At 43.6% G+C, this 21,850-nt stretch overlaps 1 protein-coding gene across 3 annotated transcripts in view; it reads right to left on the reverse strand.

Annotated features, from left to right (window-relative positions):
- LOC140410176 (septin-2) overlaps positions 1 to 21,850 on the reverse strand; it is a 260,093-nt gene that overhangs the window by 102,051 nt on the left and 136,192 nt on the right. For all 3 annotated transcript variants that reach the window (XM_072498165.1, XM_072498163.1, XM_072498164.1), the window contains exons 8-10: positions 14,368 to 14,469; positions 12,674 to 12,819; positions 3,452 to 3,535 (exon numbers count right to left, since the gene is read on the reverse strand). In XM_072498165.1, coding sequence (XP_072354266.1) covers positions 3,452 to 3,535; positions 12,674 to 12,819; positions 14,368 to 14,469 — 332 coding nt within the window. The remainder of the gene's footprint in view (positions 1 to 3,451; positions 3,536 to 12,673; positions 12,820 to 14,367; positions 14,470 to 21,850) is intronic.

Genomic DNA, 21,850 nt, shown 5'->3' on the forward strand with positions numbered 1-21,850 from the left:
TTTTGAAAATTCTACTTTTTTCCTAGCCACCTGTATGTCTCCAATTCTACCCTCCCCTTCCACATCGGGAAGCAGCAGTCGCTTCAGCAAGGTGCATCTCGGCAACCTAGGGAACTCCTTCCAAACCTTTCACACAAGGTCCCTCACGTGAACTCATTCCCTCTCGGGAACTCTACCCTCTCCCTCAGCTCCACACAAGGCAAACCCTTCCTCCAAATACAAATCCCTCACCTTGACCAGCCCGTCTTCCCTCCACCTAGTGTACATGCTATCCATCCCCCCCAGCCCAGACCCATGATTCTTACACAACAGTGTTAACACCGACATCCCCGACATCTTAAAATGCCTTCTCAACTGGTTCCAACTCGTCACTGTGGACTGCACGACTGGGCTCCCTGAATACCTACCTGGCACCAATGGCAACACTGCTGTCACCATAGTCCTTAAGCTGGGTCCCTTACAGAATTCCTCCTCCATCCTAACCTATTCTACTCCCTCTCCTGCCCACCACCGTTGCACCTTTTCCACATTCACCGCCCAATAGTAATGAAGCAGTTTTGGCACTTTCCCTGCCCTTACACAGTCCAACGTAATCATGTCCAGCTTCCAAAAATAGGCCGTTGGTATAAGGAATGGTACGGTCTGAAAAATAAACAGGAACCTCGGCAGAATATTCATCTTCACCACTTGGACCCTCACCGCCAAAGTCAATTGCAATGCATCCCACCTTCTAAAGTCCCCCCTGGCCTCCTCCATCAGCTTTGTTTAGTTCCACTTGTGGAGCATCATCCATTCCCTTGCTACCTGAACCCCCAAATACCTAAACCTAGCCACGTTAAATGGCATCCCCCTAAATTGGCTCGCTGTCCCAACTCACATCACCAGGAACACTTTACTTTTCCTTACATTCAGCTTATACCTTGAGAACTTCCCAAACCTCCCCAACAGGTCCATGATTCTTCCCACACTTGCCAGCGGGTCCAAGACATACAACAAAAGGTCGTCGACATAGAGTGACACCCAATGCTCCCTCTGTCCCCTCATAATCCCCTGCCACTCCACCGATCCCCTAAGAGCCATCGCCAAAGGGTCTATGGCCAGCACAAACAACAATGGTGACAGCAGCACCCTTGCCTTGTTCCCCTATGAAGTTCAAAACTCCGTGAGCTCATATCATTCGTCCGCACACTCACCCTTGGTGCCACATATAGCAAGCGCACCCATGCCACAAACCTCGGCCCAAACCCAAGCCGTCCTAAAATCTCAAAAGTTCCGCCACTCCACCCGGTCGAATGCCTTCTCCACGTCCGGTAACAGAGCTCCCGACCGTAGAGCTCTTATATTGCTAAAGAGCTGCCTGCCTTTTATAAAGCCTGTTTGGTCCGTTGCAACCTCCCCCAGGTCACAATCCTCCATCATTCCCGCCAACAACTTAGCCAGTACTTTCACATCAGTATTCAACATGATATGTCCCTTTCCAACCCACATTCCACCGGGTCCGTCCCCTTTTTCGGGATTAACGTAATCACTGCCTGCGTCATTGTCTCCGGCAGCTCCCCCTTCTCAAACAGCTCATTAAACACCCCCAAAAGATGTGATGCCTGGTCCGTCCCGAACACCTTATAGAATTCCACCGGATATCATCAGGCCCTGGCGCCTTCCCCAACTTCAGACCCCTAATACTAACCAGCACCTCCCTCAGCCCCAGAGGCTCCTTCAGCACCTTTCATTCTCTTTTGGATTACATTTTGCACCTCTGCAATAGCTTTAGTAATTTGCACACATGGACACCTCAATTCATTGCCCCTAAATTGTTCATTATTAAGAAAGTAACAGGCTAATGTTGGAGGTGGTTATTATTTTCTAGCATGCATTTTCCTGCATTAATTGGGTTGCTTCTTTGCCACACCCACCCAAGTCTTCAACTCAACAGTTGGATGTCTATGATTCACGTTGCAGGCAGCAGCAGCTCCCTGGTATCTCATCCAATAAGTCATGCTTTGTCTGAATAGGGTGCTTTGTGGACTGCTCAACGGAGGACAGTAAACAACGATCAAAAGCAGATATCATGCGTTGACTTCTGTTTTGCTCCTCCTTATAGTAGCAGGTGCAGATGCCAATTGGAGTACAATCCACTGTTCCAGTTCAGAACAGTTAATTCAACATGGGCACAGGAGAAAAGTTGTGATCTTTACGGTTCAACACACCCGTGAAGCCAACAGGATTCTGCAATCATGGGTCCAAGGCATTAGGATAAATACTAAATCACATGCAATCGCAGAAGGTGTAACACCTGCCCCATTACCTCTTCCATGCTTAATATCCCAGGCCCAAATCATTCATTCCAGGTTAAGCAACATTGCACTTGTATCTCTATCTCTTTCAATTTGGTCTATTGCATTCGCTGCTCCCAATGTAGTTTCCTCTATATCGGAGAGACCAAACGTAGACTGGGTGATCGCTTTGCTGAGCACCTTCAGTCTATGTGCATTCAGGACCCTGACCTTCCCGTTGCTTGCCATTTTAAAACGAGACCCTGCTCCCATGCCCACACGTCTGTCCTTGGCCTGCTGCAGTGTTCCAGTGAAGCTCAACGCAAACTGGAGGAACAGCATCTCATCTTCCGGTTAGGAACGCAACAGCCTTCCAGTCGCAACATCGAATTCAACAATTTCAGATAATTAGCTCTACACCCACATCGACACCTTTGTTTTCATTCCATTTCATATTAACCTTTTATTTCTTTATATAGATATATTTTCCCCCACTCTTTTCCCCATATCTTATCCCCCCTTTGCTTCCCCTTCTTCTCATTTTATCTCTCTCCCACCCATGCTCACCCCCACATCTACATCTAATAATAATAATCGCTTATTGTCACAAGTAGGCTTCAATGAAGTTACTGTGAAAAGCCCCTAGTCGCCACATTCTGGCGCCTGTTCGGGGAGGCTGGTACGGGATTTGAACCCGCGCTGCTGGACTTGTTCTGCATTACAAGCCAGTTGTTTAGCCCACTGTGCTAAACCAGCCCCAGTTGCACAGCTTACAGTCTGATTTTAGTTTCTCTGCTATTTGGCCTTTCACACCTTTTATTCTCTCTGGGGACTCTTTTCCCTTGGTTTCTGTGGCTATGATTCATCTTCTAGTCCCTCACCCTACAATATACATGTCTCCCACTTTCTATGCCTTTTAGCTTTGACAAATGGTCATCTGGACTCGAAACATTAGCTCTTTTCTCTCCTTACAGATGCTGCTAGACCTGCTGAGATTTTCCAGCATTTGTTTCTTTTGGTTTCAGATTCCAGCATCCGCAGTAATTTGCTTTTATCCAGGAAAAATACTAGATTGAGGCTACGTGAACAAACAATTAACGTGCAAAAGTTTTTCTTACAGAAACATATACATTTGATGGAGAAAAAAAAGGGGGGGCACTTGAAATATCATAACTAACCTGCCAACACGCTTCAGCCGCTCAGAGCGGAAGTTTTCGTAGTGCAAATCCTGGGTGACTTCCTGTAGATCCTGCATGTGCGTCCTGAAAAAACACAGCAAGGGTTTAAATATACAATTCTAATAAGTCAACTTTCTTCCCTTCTCTATTGCTTTCCTATTTTCAACAATCCTGGCCTGCAAGTGGGAACTTTTGCGGGTGGAGTGGCTGGAGTTTCTTGGGTAGTTGGATTGCTTTATTATTTCAACTCACATTGTCATCCATCATGCAAAATTGCCTAGACCTAGCAGCCACTCAATCTTGAAGGGTCCAACTCCATCCATACCCAATGCCCACTTTCCAGGATGAGTCATTGGATGATGATCAAAAATAAGAACCCTGGGTGATTCTTTCCCAGACTTGATGCAGTAAAACCAGCTGACTTGTCACACTGTATGAGATCAGGCAAGTCAATCCAAGCTGGGTCTCAAAGCTGGTGCCTTCTTTAGAGTATGGCAATATGGCAGTGAATCATGGATTTACTGGCTACACCACCTGGGACTCCCGATGTTTTTAAAATGCAATTAGTTCAGTTTAGAACGGGTACGTTGGTTTGACTTGATCCAGATTTCTATCCATATACCTTCATGTACTTCACACAGACAGCCACCCGAGGTTGGAATTGAACCAGGGCCTCTGGCGCTGTGAAGCAGCAGTGCTGATCGCTGTGCTACTGTGCTGCCCACTAATGATCGAGTAGAGAGAGTGAGTAGAATGGGCCTACACTCTCGTAAGTTTAGAAGAATGAAACACAACCTTATTAAAACGCACAAGGTCCTGAGGGTTTGACAGGGTAGATGCTGAGGCTCCATTTCACATGGTTAGAAAGCCTAGAACTAGGGGGCGTAGTCTCCATAGCCTAAATGACTGAGATAAGGAGAAATCTTTCCATTCAAACAGTTGGGAAGCTTTGAAATTCTCTATCCCAGAAAGCTGTCAATGTGGAGTTATGAAATATGTCCAAGCCTGAGATTATAGATTTTTGATTGTTAAGCGGATTAATGGATATGGGACTCAGATGGAAAAGTAGAGCGGAGGTTGATTATGGAGCAGGTTCGAGGGGTCATGTGGCCTACTGCTCCCATTTCCTGATGTAGAAGAATCAACACACATTTGAAAAGGGGGCACAGAGTCATGGGGAGATGGCACAGCAGCAAAGAGAAGACACACGATGAGCCAAATAATCTCCTTTCATGCTATAAATTTCTATGGCCAGCAAGGTATTTGGAGGTGCTTGATTACATCATGCACTGTACTGCTCACACCAGCATTGAGGGTAGATCTTCCCTCAATGAGCATGAGTGTATCACATGATTCCTCCACCCCTAACAATGTTTACACCACACACTTCAACTTTCACTTCCCCAACAAAACTCAATTCTAACTCTAATCAAATTTAAATTCTTTGTGTATGTTCCTACACATCCCATCAGCAGTTCGGTTGATCCAAAATAACACAAAATTCAGAATATTGAACTACGAGGCAATATCCAAAATAGTTTCAGAAATCTGCTCATATCAATTTAAATCAGTGATATCCCATCCGTGGATGTTTACCCTCTATCCTAATAATCCTGCCCATATGTCCTAGTACAGAGTAAGAAGCCTATTGCAGAATATACTGAATGGGAATAAAAAAGGCAACACTGTTAATAACATCTTTAAAATACGAACAACTACTGAAGACTGCCACCACTTACACTGTCCACATTTAGCTCAGGCAGCACCTATCAGGGAAATGTTGCTGACCATTTGCCATTGCCAAAGGGGTGAATTAAAAGGTTGTGCTTATAATCTTATAATATATTAAACATCAACTATTAATTCCAGGCAATTCAGTCAGCAAGTTCCACAGTATCCTTACAGTACAGATGGTGGCTATTTGGCCCACCAAGCCTGCTCCAAACGTCCAAAAGAGAAATCTACCTAGGTCCACCTCCCACCCTATTCCCATAACCCCACGCATCGATCAAGGCTAATCTAACTAACCTGCACATCTTTGGACTGTGGCAGGAAACCAGAGCACCGGAGGGAACCCACAGATACAGGAGGAGAACATGCAAACTCCAGAGTCACCCAAAGCTGGAATCGAACCTGGGTCCCTGACACTGAGGCAACAGTGCTAACTGCGGTGCCCTGTTGATTTCGACCAAATTCAGGTCTTCAAAACGTTTCAATTATTTGATTTATTATGGTCACATGTATTAGTATACAGTGAAAAGTATTGTTTCTTGTATGCGGTACAAACAATGCATACTGTCATGATATTCAAACACACACATCATGATGGACACACCAACAGACAAATCAGAGCACACAACACCACAACCAATCACACACAAGGACAGCAACCACATAAAAGCACGAGCACGACACCTAGTGGACAGTAGGTCTGGGGACAAAGACACGGACAAGACCTGTTACAAGATCACAAACAGGGAATCCCCACGTGCAGAGTATCAAGACAAAACTGTACATAGAAAGTTTAAATAAAATAGCGTTGTACCATATACAACCGTGTTGGCTCATCTGTGTGTCAGAACGCCCAACACCACACATACCATACATAGGGAAGGAAGGAGAAACTGAGAACATTGTTAGAGAGTTTAAAAGAATTAGAATGAAGTTTTAGAAGCATAGAACGAGAGTAAAAGATAGAATTAGAGAGTATGCTGGGCACAGCTTGAAAGAACTTGCCTCGCTCCGGCACCATCTTTCTTCTTCAACCTCGTTAACCTGCGAATACCTTTGTGATGAGAGTCTGCATATAACTGTGAATAATTAGACGCGGAGCCAAGTGAGATTTACTATTTTTAAAATATTGGTTAATTACCTTTAGTGCAGATGCCTAACTCAGGCCCTTTCCAGTGTTCTAGTCCTGTATATGCTGATCCCTGCAATACTCTCAGCCACCAGGGGGCCAACTATTCCAACAATTCACTCTCAGCTGCTAGAAATGGAGAACGATCCTTGCTGGCAATTTCACAAGTGTTGCTAACAAGTAACAAACAATTCATAGGACTTAAGGTAGCCAAGGTTTAACCTAACTGAATTTTTTGTTGGCTGTTAGAGCGCCCCACAGATGATCACTGAATTTGCTCCAAAGCAGTTTGTTTCCTGGAGCCAAAAGTGTCAATACAAATTCAAAGCCATTTATTGCTTCTGTGCCAATCTCCCCATTGACGAACCTGTCAAATTGTCCACTCAAGCCTTGTGGCATACTTGGAAGAAAACACTTAAAACAAAAAAGTTTGTGAGTGATTGGTTCCAATTGCCTGCGCAGTTTGTTCTTGAACTAAAGCTGGGACCTGCTTGGCTGCAGGCAGGGTTAGATTGATGCAGTACACATTGCTCTACAGTTACACCTGCTACCGTAGAGGGTACTGGCTCAGTTCCAAAAATGTGTAGGGAATTAAGGTTGATTAATTTGCAAACTTTACCAGAATTTAGTAATCTTTCACAAAATAAGTCTTCCTTCAAATCCTATTTGGGTCTCGCAGACATCTGACCATTTAAATTGTAAATATTTTCCATCAAAATATTTATCATCAGAAACTAAGTTTCTCAATGCAGTAACTAAGAAATCATGCCTTCTTTTCTTTGTCCATTTTCTCTCTTCCTCTTCAAAAGAGACCGTCGCCTTGCTGTTTCCTGTTCAATTTTGTTGGTTACATTCTTATGATTTTGACCAAGAGAAAGCGAATCTGTTCCAGACTATTTTACCACGGGAGGCATCATAGCCAAGTCCAATACTAGCCTCACCTGATGTCCACACATGTGTATTTCCCGCTGTACTGGATAACAACCAAGAACAGGAATCCTGATTAAATTTATTATACCTGCACCAAGGATGCAGTGGACAATTGAGAGACTAATTGCTGCCTTGACTGATATCAAGTAATTCAGCATAAACCCAATATCAAATCAGGGAACTTGGTCTGAATATTCTGCTGCTCACTGGAATACCTTAACTGAGTTTGTGAAGTCCACAGTAAGCAATATGGATACATCTCAAGGAATAAAATTTCAGATGAAGTTGCAGTTGCAACATTATAGATTTTACTTTGCATCGCTGTTACAATAATCTGATACTGGAGTCTCTTTTATTTGATAGAGGATGGCTTTTGCGCACAAGATTATAATGAACGTCAGGTCCTCCCACAATCCAAGAATAAGGTTAGTGTTAACTGATCTGTAACATGTGGGGAAACCTTGAAATATATGGCTGCACCCCCACTGCTCATAGCGGACATGTTTGTGCAAACACAATTTACCCAACATATACAGTAAAACAAAAATATTAAAGTAGCCAGCATATTTTTCACTTCGCAACTGCCTCTAATTCTTAGCAGTTGCCTCCAAAATCTCACCACTAAAAATCAGGTTGTATGTTTAACATAAAAAAAGTCATATTGCAAATATTGAGTCACCTCAAGATGCCACATATTATATTGAAATTTCTTTGGTGCACTTTTATATATTTTCTAAATAACGTACATTTTTGAGGGAATGGCTCTTCACTTCAGTTTAGATTGAAATGGTTTGAACATTGACATTGGCTGAAATCAGATGTCTTTTAAACAGGTCATGTGCCTATTCACCATCACAAAATAGCTGAAGCAGTTAGCCGAAACCCTTGATAATTGACTCCTGCAGTAATGAAAAATGGTCAACAACATTTTGGCCAATATCAGTGGTTCTGCATGCTAAACGGTGGGGACTGTGGGCTAAACAGTTGGCTTGTAATGCAGAACAATGCCAGCAGCACGGGTTCAATTCCTGTACTGGCCTCCCCGAACAGGCGCCGGAATGTGGCGACTAGGGGCTTTTCACAGTAACTTCATTGAAGCCTACTTGTGACAATAAGCGATTATTATTATTATTATGCAACACCCCATCTTTTATTCTTTTCATGAGGATCATAGTGGAATGTGATTTCCAAGGCCTCATTACCAATGGACATACAGAGCTCCTAAAAATCGACATTCACAGACACGCCAATTTTGCATCCAAAACCTTTGGTATGTAAGCGAAGGCTGCAATACCAGTGAATGCAATTGGTGCAAGTTATTCAAAATACTCACTATGGCAAATTTCAAATCTTCACCTCAAGCCATGCTTCCAGCATTAAATTTGCCTGTATAAAATGGGCACATAACTGACACAGCCTAGCCCACTGTGGGTCTCTTCTTAAAGCCATGTTAATATTTGGATAATTCAACTTGAAAATTACCTCTCACATTCATTTGAATTTTAAGGCTGGTGCATTATGTAGGTTTTTGGGTCCGTGTCTTTTGTCATTTTTGCAAAGTCCTTTTGTATCAAATATTTTCCTGCAGCTTTTAATTGATGACTTACAATTTAGAATCATAGAAGAGTACAGCATAAAAGGAGGCCATTCAGCCCATCTAATGTGCATTTGCTCGCTCTGACAGCGTTCTAGTTATTCCCACTCCCCCATTCCATCCGCATATTCCTGCAACTTTTCTCCTTTAAGCATTTATCGAATTCCCTTTTGAAAGCCACTTATGAATCTGTATGCACTACCCAATCAGACAGTGTGTTCTAAATACTATCTACTTATTGCTTAAAACAGGTTTTCCTCATGTTGCCCCTGGTTCTTTTGTTGATTGCCTTAAATCGGTGTCCCCTGCTTTTCAACCCTTCAGCATATGAAACAATTTCTCTTTATTTAATGTAAACCCTACATCATATACTTTAGACCGCTTAAATCAAACCACTTCTTAGCCTTCACTGCTTTAAGGAAATAATTTCTGGCTGGCAAAGTGCTGATTTGGGAAATCACTTTGGATTTCATCAGGAGTCTTCTTGTAACAACAGTTCATGAGATCTTTGTACAACTATACAAGTACATCTGAGTAGACAAGTGTTTACAGTGAGGGTAGAGATAAACATACTAGTCCAACTCTCTGGGCAGTCCTGAAGACAACTTCCAGAACTGGGATACCTCTTCCTATGGGTGTTAAAAGCTTCACTGGTACAGGGTCACTAAAAAAACATGGGAAATCAGACTGGTGCTTTACATGAAGTGGCAGATGCAATATTTATGGGGCAAACACCATCATGACTTTCCTGCAGCTGGAACAGGAACAGGCCTTTTCCCATGTGGCAGGCTTTTTAAAAATCTGCAGCACTGAAGATGGCTCCCACAGAGACTATTTCCATCTGTCCTTCTGGTCGAGATTTCGGTGAAACCCATCTTTTGACCTCACCACCATTATTCCCTGCATCTTCTGTAGCCTTTCCTATTCTACATTTCCTTTTTAAAAGTTGTTAATGATGTTGTTTTCACCAGTGTTTCTGGCAAGGTATTCCACATGTCAGCAAATCCTGAAAATTTCTATTGCTCCCTTCTTTGTTCTTGCAATGGTGGTCACATCTCAGATATAATTTTATTAATCTCTTCTAAATCCTTAACATCCTTTCTAAAGTAACTGTCTAAAAATAGATGGAATATTTTAACTGTCGCATAACTAAAGTTTGCTGGAGGCTTAGCAAGATCATCTCTTAGCCTTACACATGTTGCCTTATTCTGTTAAAATGAATAATCATCTTACGCACTTGTACAGAGAGCTAGAGATGAGATATAAATGGAGAGAGAAAATAAAAAACAGAACAAGAGAATTAACAGAACAAAGAGAACTACTTGCATTGATATCCTTTAACTTTATAAAGTGTAATTAGTCAAACATTGTCACCGAGCCAAAGTGGAGACCTGAGCAGAAGAAACCAACAGTTTGGGGACTTTATTGGCTTCCTGCCCGTTTTGTTTTCTCCCTCGGTGGTTAGATTAGTCTATAATGAGCCGGACCTGTTCTGGGCTGAACTGTGCCCCCTCTTGGATGGGGTGGAATGTTTTTCTCTCGCTCCTCCAGCATGCTCCATGTTGGATATGCCTTTTCCAGTGGGCTTTTCGCTGATTGTTTTGGGGGGGGGGGGGGGGGGGAGAGATACTGTCCGACATCTGCTCAGATGGCCAGTGATGCCTGTACGCCTTGGCACTCCGTGGAGGAGGAGAATGCTCGCTCCCTGCGGCCATCAAGGTCATCGCAGCCCTGAACGTATATGGTAAGGGTTCATTCCAGGGCTCGAGGGAAACTCGTGCAGCATTTCCCAAGCTATAGTCCACAAGTGCATCCATGAAGTCACGGATGCCCTGAGGCTACATAAACTTTGAGCTGGACCAGGCCCATCAAGATGCCTGGGCAGCAGGATTTTCCACCATCGCCAGGATGTCCCAGGACCAGGAGCTAATAGGTGGCATGCATATCGCCTTGATTGCACCGTGGCTTCAGGGATTTCATTAACAAGAAGGGGTTTCACTTCCTGAATATTCAACTCATGTGCGACCCCCACCTCCGGATCATGCACCTTTTTTGCATGCTTCCCAGGGAATGTGCACAACAGCTACATCCTGGGACATGGAGGTCCCCGGCGTCTTCGAGGACCGAGAATGGAGAACAGGGGGCGAGGGTCCGGCACACCTGAAGGGACAGGGAGGTCCTCATCCTCGAAAGCTTCTCATAGGTCAAGGTTGTTTGTCATCTCACCACCCCCCCCCCCACCCCCCCCACCACCACCCCCCCGACCCCCCCAAACAAAAAAGTCTTGCAGCCTCACATTCCTTCATTCCAGTGATACATTAAAGCGGTTTGAAGCAACAGCAAAGGTAAATGTCATGAATGAAATAAGACCTCATCAAACATGGGTGGTCAACATGGCAGAGCAGATTACTCCACTCAAATATCAAATTAACCTGTGATGGATTAGCTAGGTGGCTCACTAACTCAAGTTCCATTTACCTGCATTCAATTACAATCTGAGCTAGAATTCAGGCTTCTCCAAAGTCAGTACATTCACATTTCAGAACACAGGTTATTTTCATTAGTGGACTTGCCTGGTTTGAATTTAAACAAAAGCTTGCGGGTTAACTGCTCTCTGGTGCATTCTCCATGGCAACATCTCTACCAATTAGAGTCCACTTGCCAAACAATCAAACACCTCTTTCTCATGCAGTATAAACTGTTGCTATCTTTGAAATTTGTATTTTTGCGATTCTATCCTGATGAGTGCAAGACAAAAAGCATCAACAGCATGTCTCTTTTCAGCAATACATATTTGCTCAAGTATAGTTTATTTGGAGCTCTTGTGGTGTGCAGTAGGTAGCATCCCTGCCTCTGAGCCAGAAGCTCAAGGAATGTGCATTCATAGCAGTCAAATAGGTTGGAGTATCAATTTGTAAACCCATCCACATACTCCAATGGAGGCGGTAAAAGCGGAAGAGGTTCCTGGCGAGCTGTGTGATGGAAACATTGGAGTCTCGACCATCACTATCCACAGCTCCAGTCTACAACATTCATGTAAAAGTGCATGTTGCAACAGCAACTCAGGATCCTGGGGGGGGGGGGGGGGGGGGGGGCGAAAACAGGTGGTTGGCTCAGTTGGCTGGACCATCAGTATGGATCAGATTGGTGCAAGCAGCACTGGGTTTGATCTCTGTTCTGACTGGGGCAGATTCAGGACCTGCCTCCTTGCTGTGTCCTGGTGGAGATTGCAGCACTGTGGGTCAGACCTGCTTTTGAGCACAGAAGTTGAGAAGATGATGATAGCTTATATGGCTTGGAGTAAACAGTGAATAGGCTTATCTTGATTCTGTAAAGAGATTGAAATTAGAATTGCACTGCATTGTGCAGATGGTGGAGCTTATTTATTGCCAAGTACTCTGAAACATTACATGCTCCATGCTGGGTGTCTTTCTCTCTATTATCCATCTGCATTATAATTGTTTCCTTGAAATGAACCAGAAGACATCACTGGCAGTATCCTTAATCCTTATTTTGCAAAAGATGCAAGAGTGATGCAATTTAGGTAACAAAAGAATAGACACACTCAAATGGCTCATTCAAAAGGATGTCCTCCTAAAATCACCACACAGAAAATCAGAAGCAGTAACCCAGATCCCATGATTCTGTATCACAGCACTGCAAAACACCAACAATGCAGCAAGTGCAAAGCAGTTTGCTCCAGCAGGATTCTTTCTGTGCTCAATCATGGACATGTCTGTAGTTGAAATATTTAATTTGAGGAATTTAATTATTGATACTGGGCTTGCAAGAAAGTTATGGTACAAAGCACATGATTGCATTAGTGCCGGATACTTACACCAACATTGTCCGCAGTTTGAGAAAGTCGTTATGTTCTGGATTCTCCACTTCAACCACGCCCCATGGGTAAAGGCGACCTCTGATCTTTTTACCTTTCACCTCAATCAATTGGTTGGAGCCAATCACAGCAAAGGGAACGCTAGCCTAGATGGAAAAGGAAATTTGGATCCAATGGATGAAAGAACAGGAATAGGCCATTTAGTCCCTTGTTCCTATCATGCCAATCAATTAGAGAGTGGCCGATGTGTATCTTAATCAGTAGCTTGGTTTTGCAATACTTAATATGCTTGCATATCAAAGAACTATCAATTTTAATTTTGCAATGTTCAATGTTACCAGCCTTTCAGGCAAGGGATTCCAGATTTCTTACACCCTTGTGAAAAAGTGCTTCCTGTCATAATTTATGAAAACCCGACCTCTAGTTTTAAGTGTCTGCCTTCTTCTTCTCGGCTCCCTCACCAGGGGAAATCTGACCCTATCAAATCCTTTAATCTTCTACACTCAAGGGAATACAAGTCTAGTTTATTAATCTGTCCTCATAATTTAATGATGGTTCCCGTAACAGCCTCCCCGAACAGGTGCCGGAATGTGGCGACTAGGGGCTTGTCACAGTAACTTCATTTGAAGCCTACTTGTGACAATAAGCGATTTTCATTTTCATTTTTCATTAACCATTTTAAGTCCTGATATAATTCTGTTGAATCTGCACTGCACTCCTCCAAGGTCATATATCCTTCCGAAGATGCAGCACACTAGAACGGAATGCAATGCTCTAGATCGGGTCTAAGCAGAGCTTCATACTACTCCAGGATAACTTCCACCTCTTTATATTCCAGGCCCATTCCCCTTTATTCAAGGGCCAACTCTCTATTGGGCTTTTAAAATGTTTGTACCAATCCACTAATGTTCCCCGATTTTGGCACTTGGACCCCTATATGCTTCTCCCTTGATTTGGAACATTCAGCATGAATTCTAAAACAATATTAAACAGAGGAACATCCTTCCAGTTTTCAGGTCTACAAATAAATATGAAAGGAAGCAAGAGAATGGCAATGTTTTTCTGACTGAAAGGATTTCCACAATTGAGCTTAAACTGTCAAAAAGCTCATTTAAATCCATGTAAATTGCTCTCCAGAAGTGAGCTGGATTGGTTTCCCCATGAAATCATAGAATTTACAGTGCAGAAGGAGGCCATTCGGCCCATCAAGTCTGCACCGGCTCTTGGAAAGAGCACCCTACTTCAGCCCACGCCGCCACCCTATCCCCGTAACCCAGTAACCCCACCTAACCTTTTTGGACACAAAGGGCAATTTATCATGGCCAATCCACCTAACCTGCACATCTTTGGACTGTGGGAGGAAACCGGAGTACCCGGATGAAACCCACGCTGACATGGGGAGAATGTGTAGACTGCGCACAGACAGTGACCCAAGCCGGGAATCGAACCTGGGACCCTGGAGCTGTGAAGCAACTGTGCTACCTTGCTGCCCACATAGCTCAAGGTTTTGCTGCCTCATCTCAAAACCATTCGAAAATGAGTTTCCCCACTTTCCCCAAAGGCCGTATTCTCTACACCCAAGCGGAATTTGCCCCACCCCACTCAGAAAGTTCACTTTCCACAGCCACCTGCACTAGAATCTGACCACTTGTGCAATATGGTAGTTAAGTCACTATCCATCATTGAGGTCTTACCTTCAGAATCATAGTCTGTTCCTTAAACTCCTCATCTTCATCAGAGTCTGCGTCTGGCAGCTGGTAGATTCTGATACCATGCTCAGTGATCTCATCGAGGATCTAAGAAACAAATTACAATTAAGGATCCCAATAATGCATTGAAAGAGCAGGGTATAAAATTTCAAAATTTGAGGCAAAGATTCCCAACCGGTGTGCCATGAAAACCCCACAAGTGTACGGAAAAATAAGGTTTAAAATGATTACACATTAATGTAAATAAACAGATTAATATTTGTTTTCAGCTCTGTGGTCAGCATCCCCAAATCCCAAAGAGCCTTGGGCCTCCCATGCACCGGTTGGGAATGGGCTGCACATGGTATGGTTTGGATTGTTTTACGTTGGTAATCCGAAACGTGCATACGCTGGCTGGGAATTGGCAGCACATGCGCAGTTCGGAATTTTTAACATTGGTTATGCCCGAAGATCAGACTGCGCGTGCGTGGGCCTTTCCCGCCGGCACATGCACGGTTCGGATTACCAACATATAACATTCTGAACAGCGCATGTGCAGCCATTTTCTGGCTGATTCATAGAATTATAGAATTTATAGAGAGCAGAAAGAGGTCATTCAGCCCATCGAGTCTGCACCGGCCCTTTGAAAGACCACCCCTACTTGAGCCCAAACCTCCACCCTATCCCCATAACCAGTAACCCCAGCTAACATTTTTTTGGACACTAAGGGCAATTTAGCATGGCCAATTCACCTAACCCGCACATCTTTGGGCTGTGGGAGGAAACAGGAGCACCCGGAGGAAACCCATGCAGACATGGGAGAACGTGCAGACTCCACACAGATAGTGACCCAAGCTGGCAATCGAAACTGGGACCCTGGAGCTGTGAAGCAACAGTGCTAACCACTGTGCTGCTTCATGCGCCCGCGATCCCAGGTTCTTTGGGAATTGGAGATGCCGGCCACGAAGATGAAGGCAAAAGTCTTATGTGCCTCTGCAAAAAGCAAAAACACAAAAAGGGTGCAAAAGCCTGGGAGAAGCGAGGGAGATAGGGAGGGAGAGGTTCAAAAAAAAGAGAAGACAGGGAGCAGTAAAAAAGAACAACGTTCCCAGTACAGGAAGAAGATGGAAGTAATAAACAGGAACCAATAAAATTAAGAAGAAGAAACTGGCTCCAATATTGTATTTGACAATGAGAGCCAAGGCTTTCCTTGCAAACCTCTTAAACTAATGAAAATAGTATTAAATGGTGGCTTGACCAGTTTGTAGGGATTTTAGAGATTAAAGGCTTTTGCAAGAGGGCAGTTCAGTTGGAGAAAATAGGAGGTGTGCCTCAAAGTCTATGGTATAAAAGTGTACCACAACTTACAAAAGGTTGGGAACCACTGCTTAATGGAGATTAATAATTAAACTATAGAAACTTGCATTTTAGAACTGAAGCTGAACAGTAAAACAATTTGTTGTTGTACATGAAAAAGGGTAGGTATTATGTAGCTGTTCAAATGACAGCAATCATAGAAGCAGACAGCATGGTAGATTGCCCCATGTCCTTGCTGTTTCTGCATCGCCCTGCAGATTTTTGTATTTCAACTATTAATCCAATTCTCTTTCAGAAGTTAACCACCCTGGGCAGTGCATCCCTGATCACTATAACTCACTGTTTAAATAAAAATGCTCACCTCCCCTTGAGTTCTTTGCCAATTATTTTAAATCTTTGTCTTCTGGTTACTGACCCCTTTACCAATGGAACATTGCCTTTTAGTTGCTTCATCCCAAACCCTCATTTTTAACACCTCTATTTAATATTTCTGTAGCCTTCTCTGCTCTGAAGATTAACAATCCATTCATTCCACACAACTGAAGTACTTTGTCCCTGTTATATTAATCTCCTCTGCAGTCACTCTCAAGGCTTTGACAGAAGTGTGATGCACAGAATTGGACACAATTAGGGTAATTTTAATATCTCAAAACAGGTGAGTTTAGTTCAGGTGGGAGGTTAAAAAGCTACAATTTTGAAACAGAAACCCAACCCACCCCAAACTGTTGATTTCCAGTTTTAACAGTCAAAGGATGAGGAATGGGTAGTCAATCCATCCTCAGAGGCAGGCTGGTCATTTATGCATCTTAATGAAGCAATGTGCTTTCATTTTAACCAGCTTGCTGGGTTTTCCTGGCTTTGGAAATGTGACAAGTAAAAGGAGGCAAGAAGGACCAAATCCATAAAGTAAGGGCTTTTGTTTCATTGTGTGCAGGCCAGGAAAGACAGAAGCATCATCTTCAGACCTAAGAAACTTACCTCTAATCCACCCACTGATCTATCGACTCCATCCCTCACCCTGTGAATGGGCAGTAAGCACAACCCCACCTGACCTTATTGCCACAATAATTGTGGAACATGCACAATAATTGTGAAGCAGTAGGGTAACACCTCCAATGGTATAGCATTCCGCCAGTACCGCACTGCAGTAGTAGCATGGATTAAATTCTGGAAAAGGGACTGCATCCATAACCGTCTGACTTCAAGGCTGACAGTTCCACTACAGAGAAAAACTGCTGCTCCAGAGAATAAACAACACCCATGAAAGTGAGAACGATCCCAATCTGCGCAAAGGGGAGTGATACAATATAGAGCATAAGTACTGACAGAATATCGAACGTCTGAAGAGGCACAAACACACTCCTGGCCCAAGTGGTCACAGCCATAAACAAGGAGCGGAAAAATGTCTGCAGAGACAGAATAATGTACAAACAGAATACTCCAGTCAGCTGAATGCCATTAAAAAAATATATACATTTCAGGCCAAATCTCAGTAAAATAAGCAGGTGAACAGTCCCAAGAGCACGATGAACAGTAAAACAATTTCCAGTCCAAATACACATTTAAATCATCTTCAGATAACACATTATCAAATACTTCAGAATATTGTGCACGTTTAATTTTTTGTGGATATGGTTAGCATCAACATTCACCTTTACTGTGATTATGTTGTACTCCCTCAATCGCTCGGAGCTTAAAAGTTCCTCATTCATGCAACTGGGTTGAACTCCCAGTTATTAATAATCAAGGACTATAATGAAGCAACATAGAACATACAACACAGAAACAGGTCATTTGGTCCAACTAGTTTGTACTGGTATTTATATTCTACGAGTTGATAATAATTCCTCCCTACTCAGGAAATGACCCCTAAATTAACAAGGAACAGGTCATTGCCACTTCACTCTCCATACAGCCAAAAATAACTCTCCTATTCAAAGTACAGGACCGTTCATTGGATGTCACCCTAACAACTGAAAGCTGCAAGAGACCAATTTCAAATAAAATGCCAGTTCCAGATGGAAAGCAGCACAGCTAATTGATCTAGGAAAGGATCAAGAATCTAGTTCATCTAACCACCCCCCCTCCACCACATATTTAATTGAAAGCTGGATATCAGCAAAAATGGCATCACCCTCACCATAACTAGAATTTAAGATTAAATTGTGTTAAATCAGTAAACATGAATAGGACGTCTTGTGGTGCAGTGGTAGTGGCCGTACTGCTGGTCCAGAAGCTAAGGGTTAGAGTTCAACGCCGGCACTTGTTAGCCACAGAAGGTGCATTCACTGCGGTTCAATGGGATGATAAACAACTTGCAAATGCTCCCACCACTTGCCCCATTATTCCCCAAAAAGGGTAAAACGAGAAGAAATGCTAATAACAGTGAACATGACAGCTCTTATCCTGCACTTGACATATGCTACATTCCATAGGGTTGTATTTATGGTTCTCCACACCCCAGTGTAAATTTAGGGGTTGGGCAGCCTCGGTTGGCTGGTTCACCCATTTTGATCTTTCAGACAATTGCCATTTGCAGGAGGTGAGACTTCCCTCTGCCTCCAGGAGGACGTTCTGCTCATAGAGCTGCCAGTCAATTGAAGAGCAGCAGCTCTATGCCACACTAGGATCAGTGGTCATTACCAGTATCATAGGAGACCCTGGAAGGGTCTGTGGAGAAGGTAGGGTCTTCTGATTACCACAAGGCCTGAAAGGAGGTATCCCTATTTCACTGACAAGCAGCCCAGAGAGTTAAAAGTTGGGGGCAGGATCTACCGCAACCCGTAAAGTCGAAGTGATGGCCAAACATGCTGCCCACTCCCTAAATTTACATTGGGGTGTGGGGAGCCGTGTAAAATGCCACCCTATGGAATAGTGTGGGCATGCCATGTGCAGGATAGGTTCAGCTAGATTATGTTCACTAATTCTACAAAACGAGGGCCTTAATTGGGAATGAATTTTCCACTTAAGGGCCTCAATTGGCCACAGGAAGGCTCCTACTGGTACAAATTCATGTTTGTTCCTAATTGGAACAAGGTCACTTTAAGAGTTCGATCACGGACATTGGGGGGTAAACAGTTAGTCCATCTTCGCAGTCTGTTGAGTAAACACATTTCCAATAAAGCTCTTGTTTATTTGTACCTTCGTGGTCTGCAAGCCTATCCTTCAAAAATATCACAAAGAAATTGGCGACGAGGTGGTTGATCCACACTGCAAACACCCAAAACAGAATTGCAGAAATCTGATGAAGTGAGAAAAATAGTCGACTCATTCTGCAGCCATCCAAAAAGAGATTAAAATTTAAAAGATAACTATACCAAAGCTGGAAAGGGAGGGGTGCCAAATAATAGCAGCAACCATCAAAGGAACCAAATTTAAACAAAGATTTTGGTGAAAACAACATCAAAAAATGCTTGCACATGCTCTGCCTGGAAAGTTCTGAAATAGTGCTCCCTCTACTGTGAGTTTTAAGTAAAGTAACAAATACCCTGCAACAATCAATTGAGAGCTGGTTTGCAACACCTCTTGAAAAACTCGGAAAGGAACAGGCTGAGCTCGGGGTTACCTTGTTTGAAAGGAAAAGCAGCAGGGTGAGTGCTAAAACTTTTGTGACACATCGGGCTTATGCAAGCAAGCCTTCCCATAATAAAAATGGTGAGAGTTTTTGGGACCATGGTGAAAATACAGAGCAGTGGAGTCTGGTGCAGCCAGAAAAACCAGACTCGAAAACCTATTGTGAAACAGTGGAGATAGTGCAGGGCCACTTCCCATCTAAACCTTTGGTCATCGCTGAGGTGTTCAGGTTCCACAAATGTAACCAGCAAGAAGGTGAATCCAGCATACAGTTCGTAGCTATTTGGAGAAATTAGCTGAATACTGTGAATTTGGAGAGGTTCTTGAATGACATTAGAGACAGACTAGCATATGGGTTAAGGAATGATGCTGTCCAAAAAAGGTTAACAGAAAGTAACAGACCTAAAGAAGGCATTAGAAGTTGTGATTTCTATGGAATTAGCAGATAAGGAAGCCCAACAATTAAGTTTGAGGACTAAAATCCATAAACGTCAGCTGAGACCCGAACACAGACACAGGAATGAAATTGCCACCAATGTGCAAAAAAAACCAGTCACGCTGCAGCAGATTGTGGTAAAAAGAGGCACAACAAACATGCTCGTTGGAGGAAGAAACAATAAGTTTCAAACAAGAATTGCAAAAAAGAACCAAATACATAAGTGAAAAATCAAATCAAGTGTATTCACGTGATACGAAAAGGAACCAGTCACAGTCAGATGGCGAACTGACTTGTACACACTGGCCATTGCGGATGCAACAAACCATTATTGGGTCACTCCTTTACAACCATTGAAAGTGGATGTGGACACTGTCGCAGCTGTTTCATTGGTCCCTGAAACTGTTTACCAAGAGAAACAATGACATATCGCCTTGAAACCTTCAAAAGATCACACTCAAAACCTACAACGGTGGAGTGGTTCCGTTGAGGAGCTATATTCTTGGAAATGTGCAGTTAAACGGACAAACATCAAACTTGTCCCTGCACATCGTTTAAGGTAATTAACTATCCCGCCTTAACAGGGAGAAACTGGCTGGAAAGAATCAAGCTAAACTGGGCCGAGGTGAATCGCACGTCAGAGTCCAAAGCAGACCCAACCAAAAACCTAAAGGAACAGAAAGTAGTAGCTGCTAAAAAAGCTCTAAAAGCAGCTGCAGCAAAGGCTCATGGAGCCGTTTTGGGACCAAGACGACAAAGGCTCAGCATACTGTAACAAATGTTGTTGAAGATCAAAAAACAAAGCATGAAGAGCTTACAGAAAGTGCACATGAATGCTTTGTCAAAAATGAAGGTCAAAAGCATATCAAAAATTTGGCACGTGCTGTGCTCCCTTTGTAAATTCCAACCCACAGAGGAACAAGAATTAGAGACTCATCTCGAAACATCTGACCAGAAAGGAAATTCTCTAGTTCGTTGGAAAGAACATTCAGTTTGGGAAAAGAGCTGCTGACTCTCTTCATGCACCAAGGGTCAACAAGAATAAAAAGATTGCTGATCAGAAAAAACAGCAACAACAGGGACAAAGGGAACCAGCACAGAAACTCAAGAAGGATGTTTGGATGGGAGTTGTTCCAGATGGCCATATGATAATAGTTGGAGTTGCTCAGAACACAGTCAGCAACACCAGTATTCCTTTCCTAGTTCATTCTGTACAGCAGCACTTTAAGTGCAATGATCATACCAACAGCAGCACGGTAGCATGGTGGTTAGCACAATTGCTTCACAGCTCCAGGGTCCCAGGTTCGATTCCAGCTTGGGTCACTGTCTGTGCGGAGTCTGCACATCCTCCCCGTGTGTGCGTGGGTTTCCTCCGGGTGCTCCGGTTTCCTCCCACAGTCCAAAGATGTGCAGGTTAGGTGGATTGGCCATGATAAATTGCCCTTAGTGTCCAAAATTGCCCTTAGTGTTGGGTGGGGTTACTGGGTTATGGGGATCGGTTGGAGGTGTTGACCTTGGGTAGGGTGCTCTTTCCAAGAGCCGGTGCAGTCTCGATGGGCCGAATGGCCTCCTGCTGCACTGTAAATTCTATGTTAATCTATGTTTAATTACCGTAACCGGACTTTGCTTAACAAACCAACTCTAAAGGCTAAATCTGACATGTTCTTAAAGAGAAAGAACCCTTCTGGAAATCCTCAGGAGCAACAGCTTCAACTGTTCTCCATGTACTCTGCTATGGCCTGCGATATCTTTTCGTTCAAGGCCTTGTCAGCTAGGAGGGCAGTGTCCAACCTCCATGTGGGGCGTTGGGCCCTGTCCATCTCCAGCCTCACGTCCATGTAATGTGGCGCGTGGTCGGATAAAACAATTGCGGAGTATTCTGCTTTGTCTAGCCCCGGCAGCACCATTTTCCCCACCTCAAAGAAGTCAATTCTGGTGTATACATTGTGTACTGAGGAGAAGGAGAACTCTTTCTCCCCTGGGTAGGTGAACCTCCAGGGGTCCACCGCTCCCATCTGTTCCATAAAGCGACCGAGTTCCTTTGCCATGTTTGAGGTTTCCCCCGATTTGGGGCTTGATCTGTTAAGTCATTGGATCCTGTACACAGTTGAAGTCTCCCCCCCATGATTAGTCGGTGCGTCGCTATGTCGGGAATTTCTGCCA

The sequence above is a fragment of the Scyliorhinus torazame genome, chromosome 1 (assembly GCF_047496885.1).
Source record: "Scyliorhinus torazame isolate Kashiwa2021f chromosome 1, sScyTor2.1, whole genome shotgun sequence".
Classification (NCBI taxonomy): Eukaryota; Metazoa; Chordata; class Chondrichthyes; order Carcharhiniformes; family Scyliorhinidae; genus Scyliorhinus; species Scyliorhinus torazame.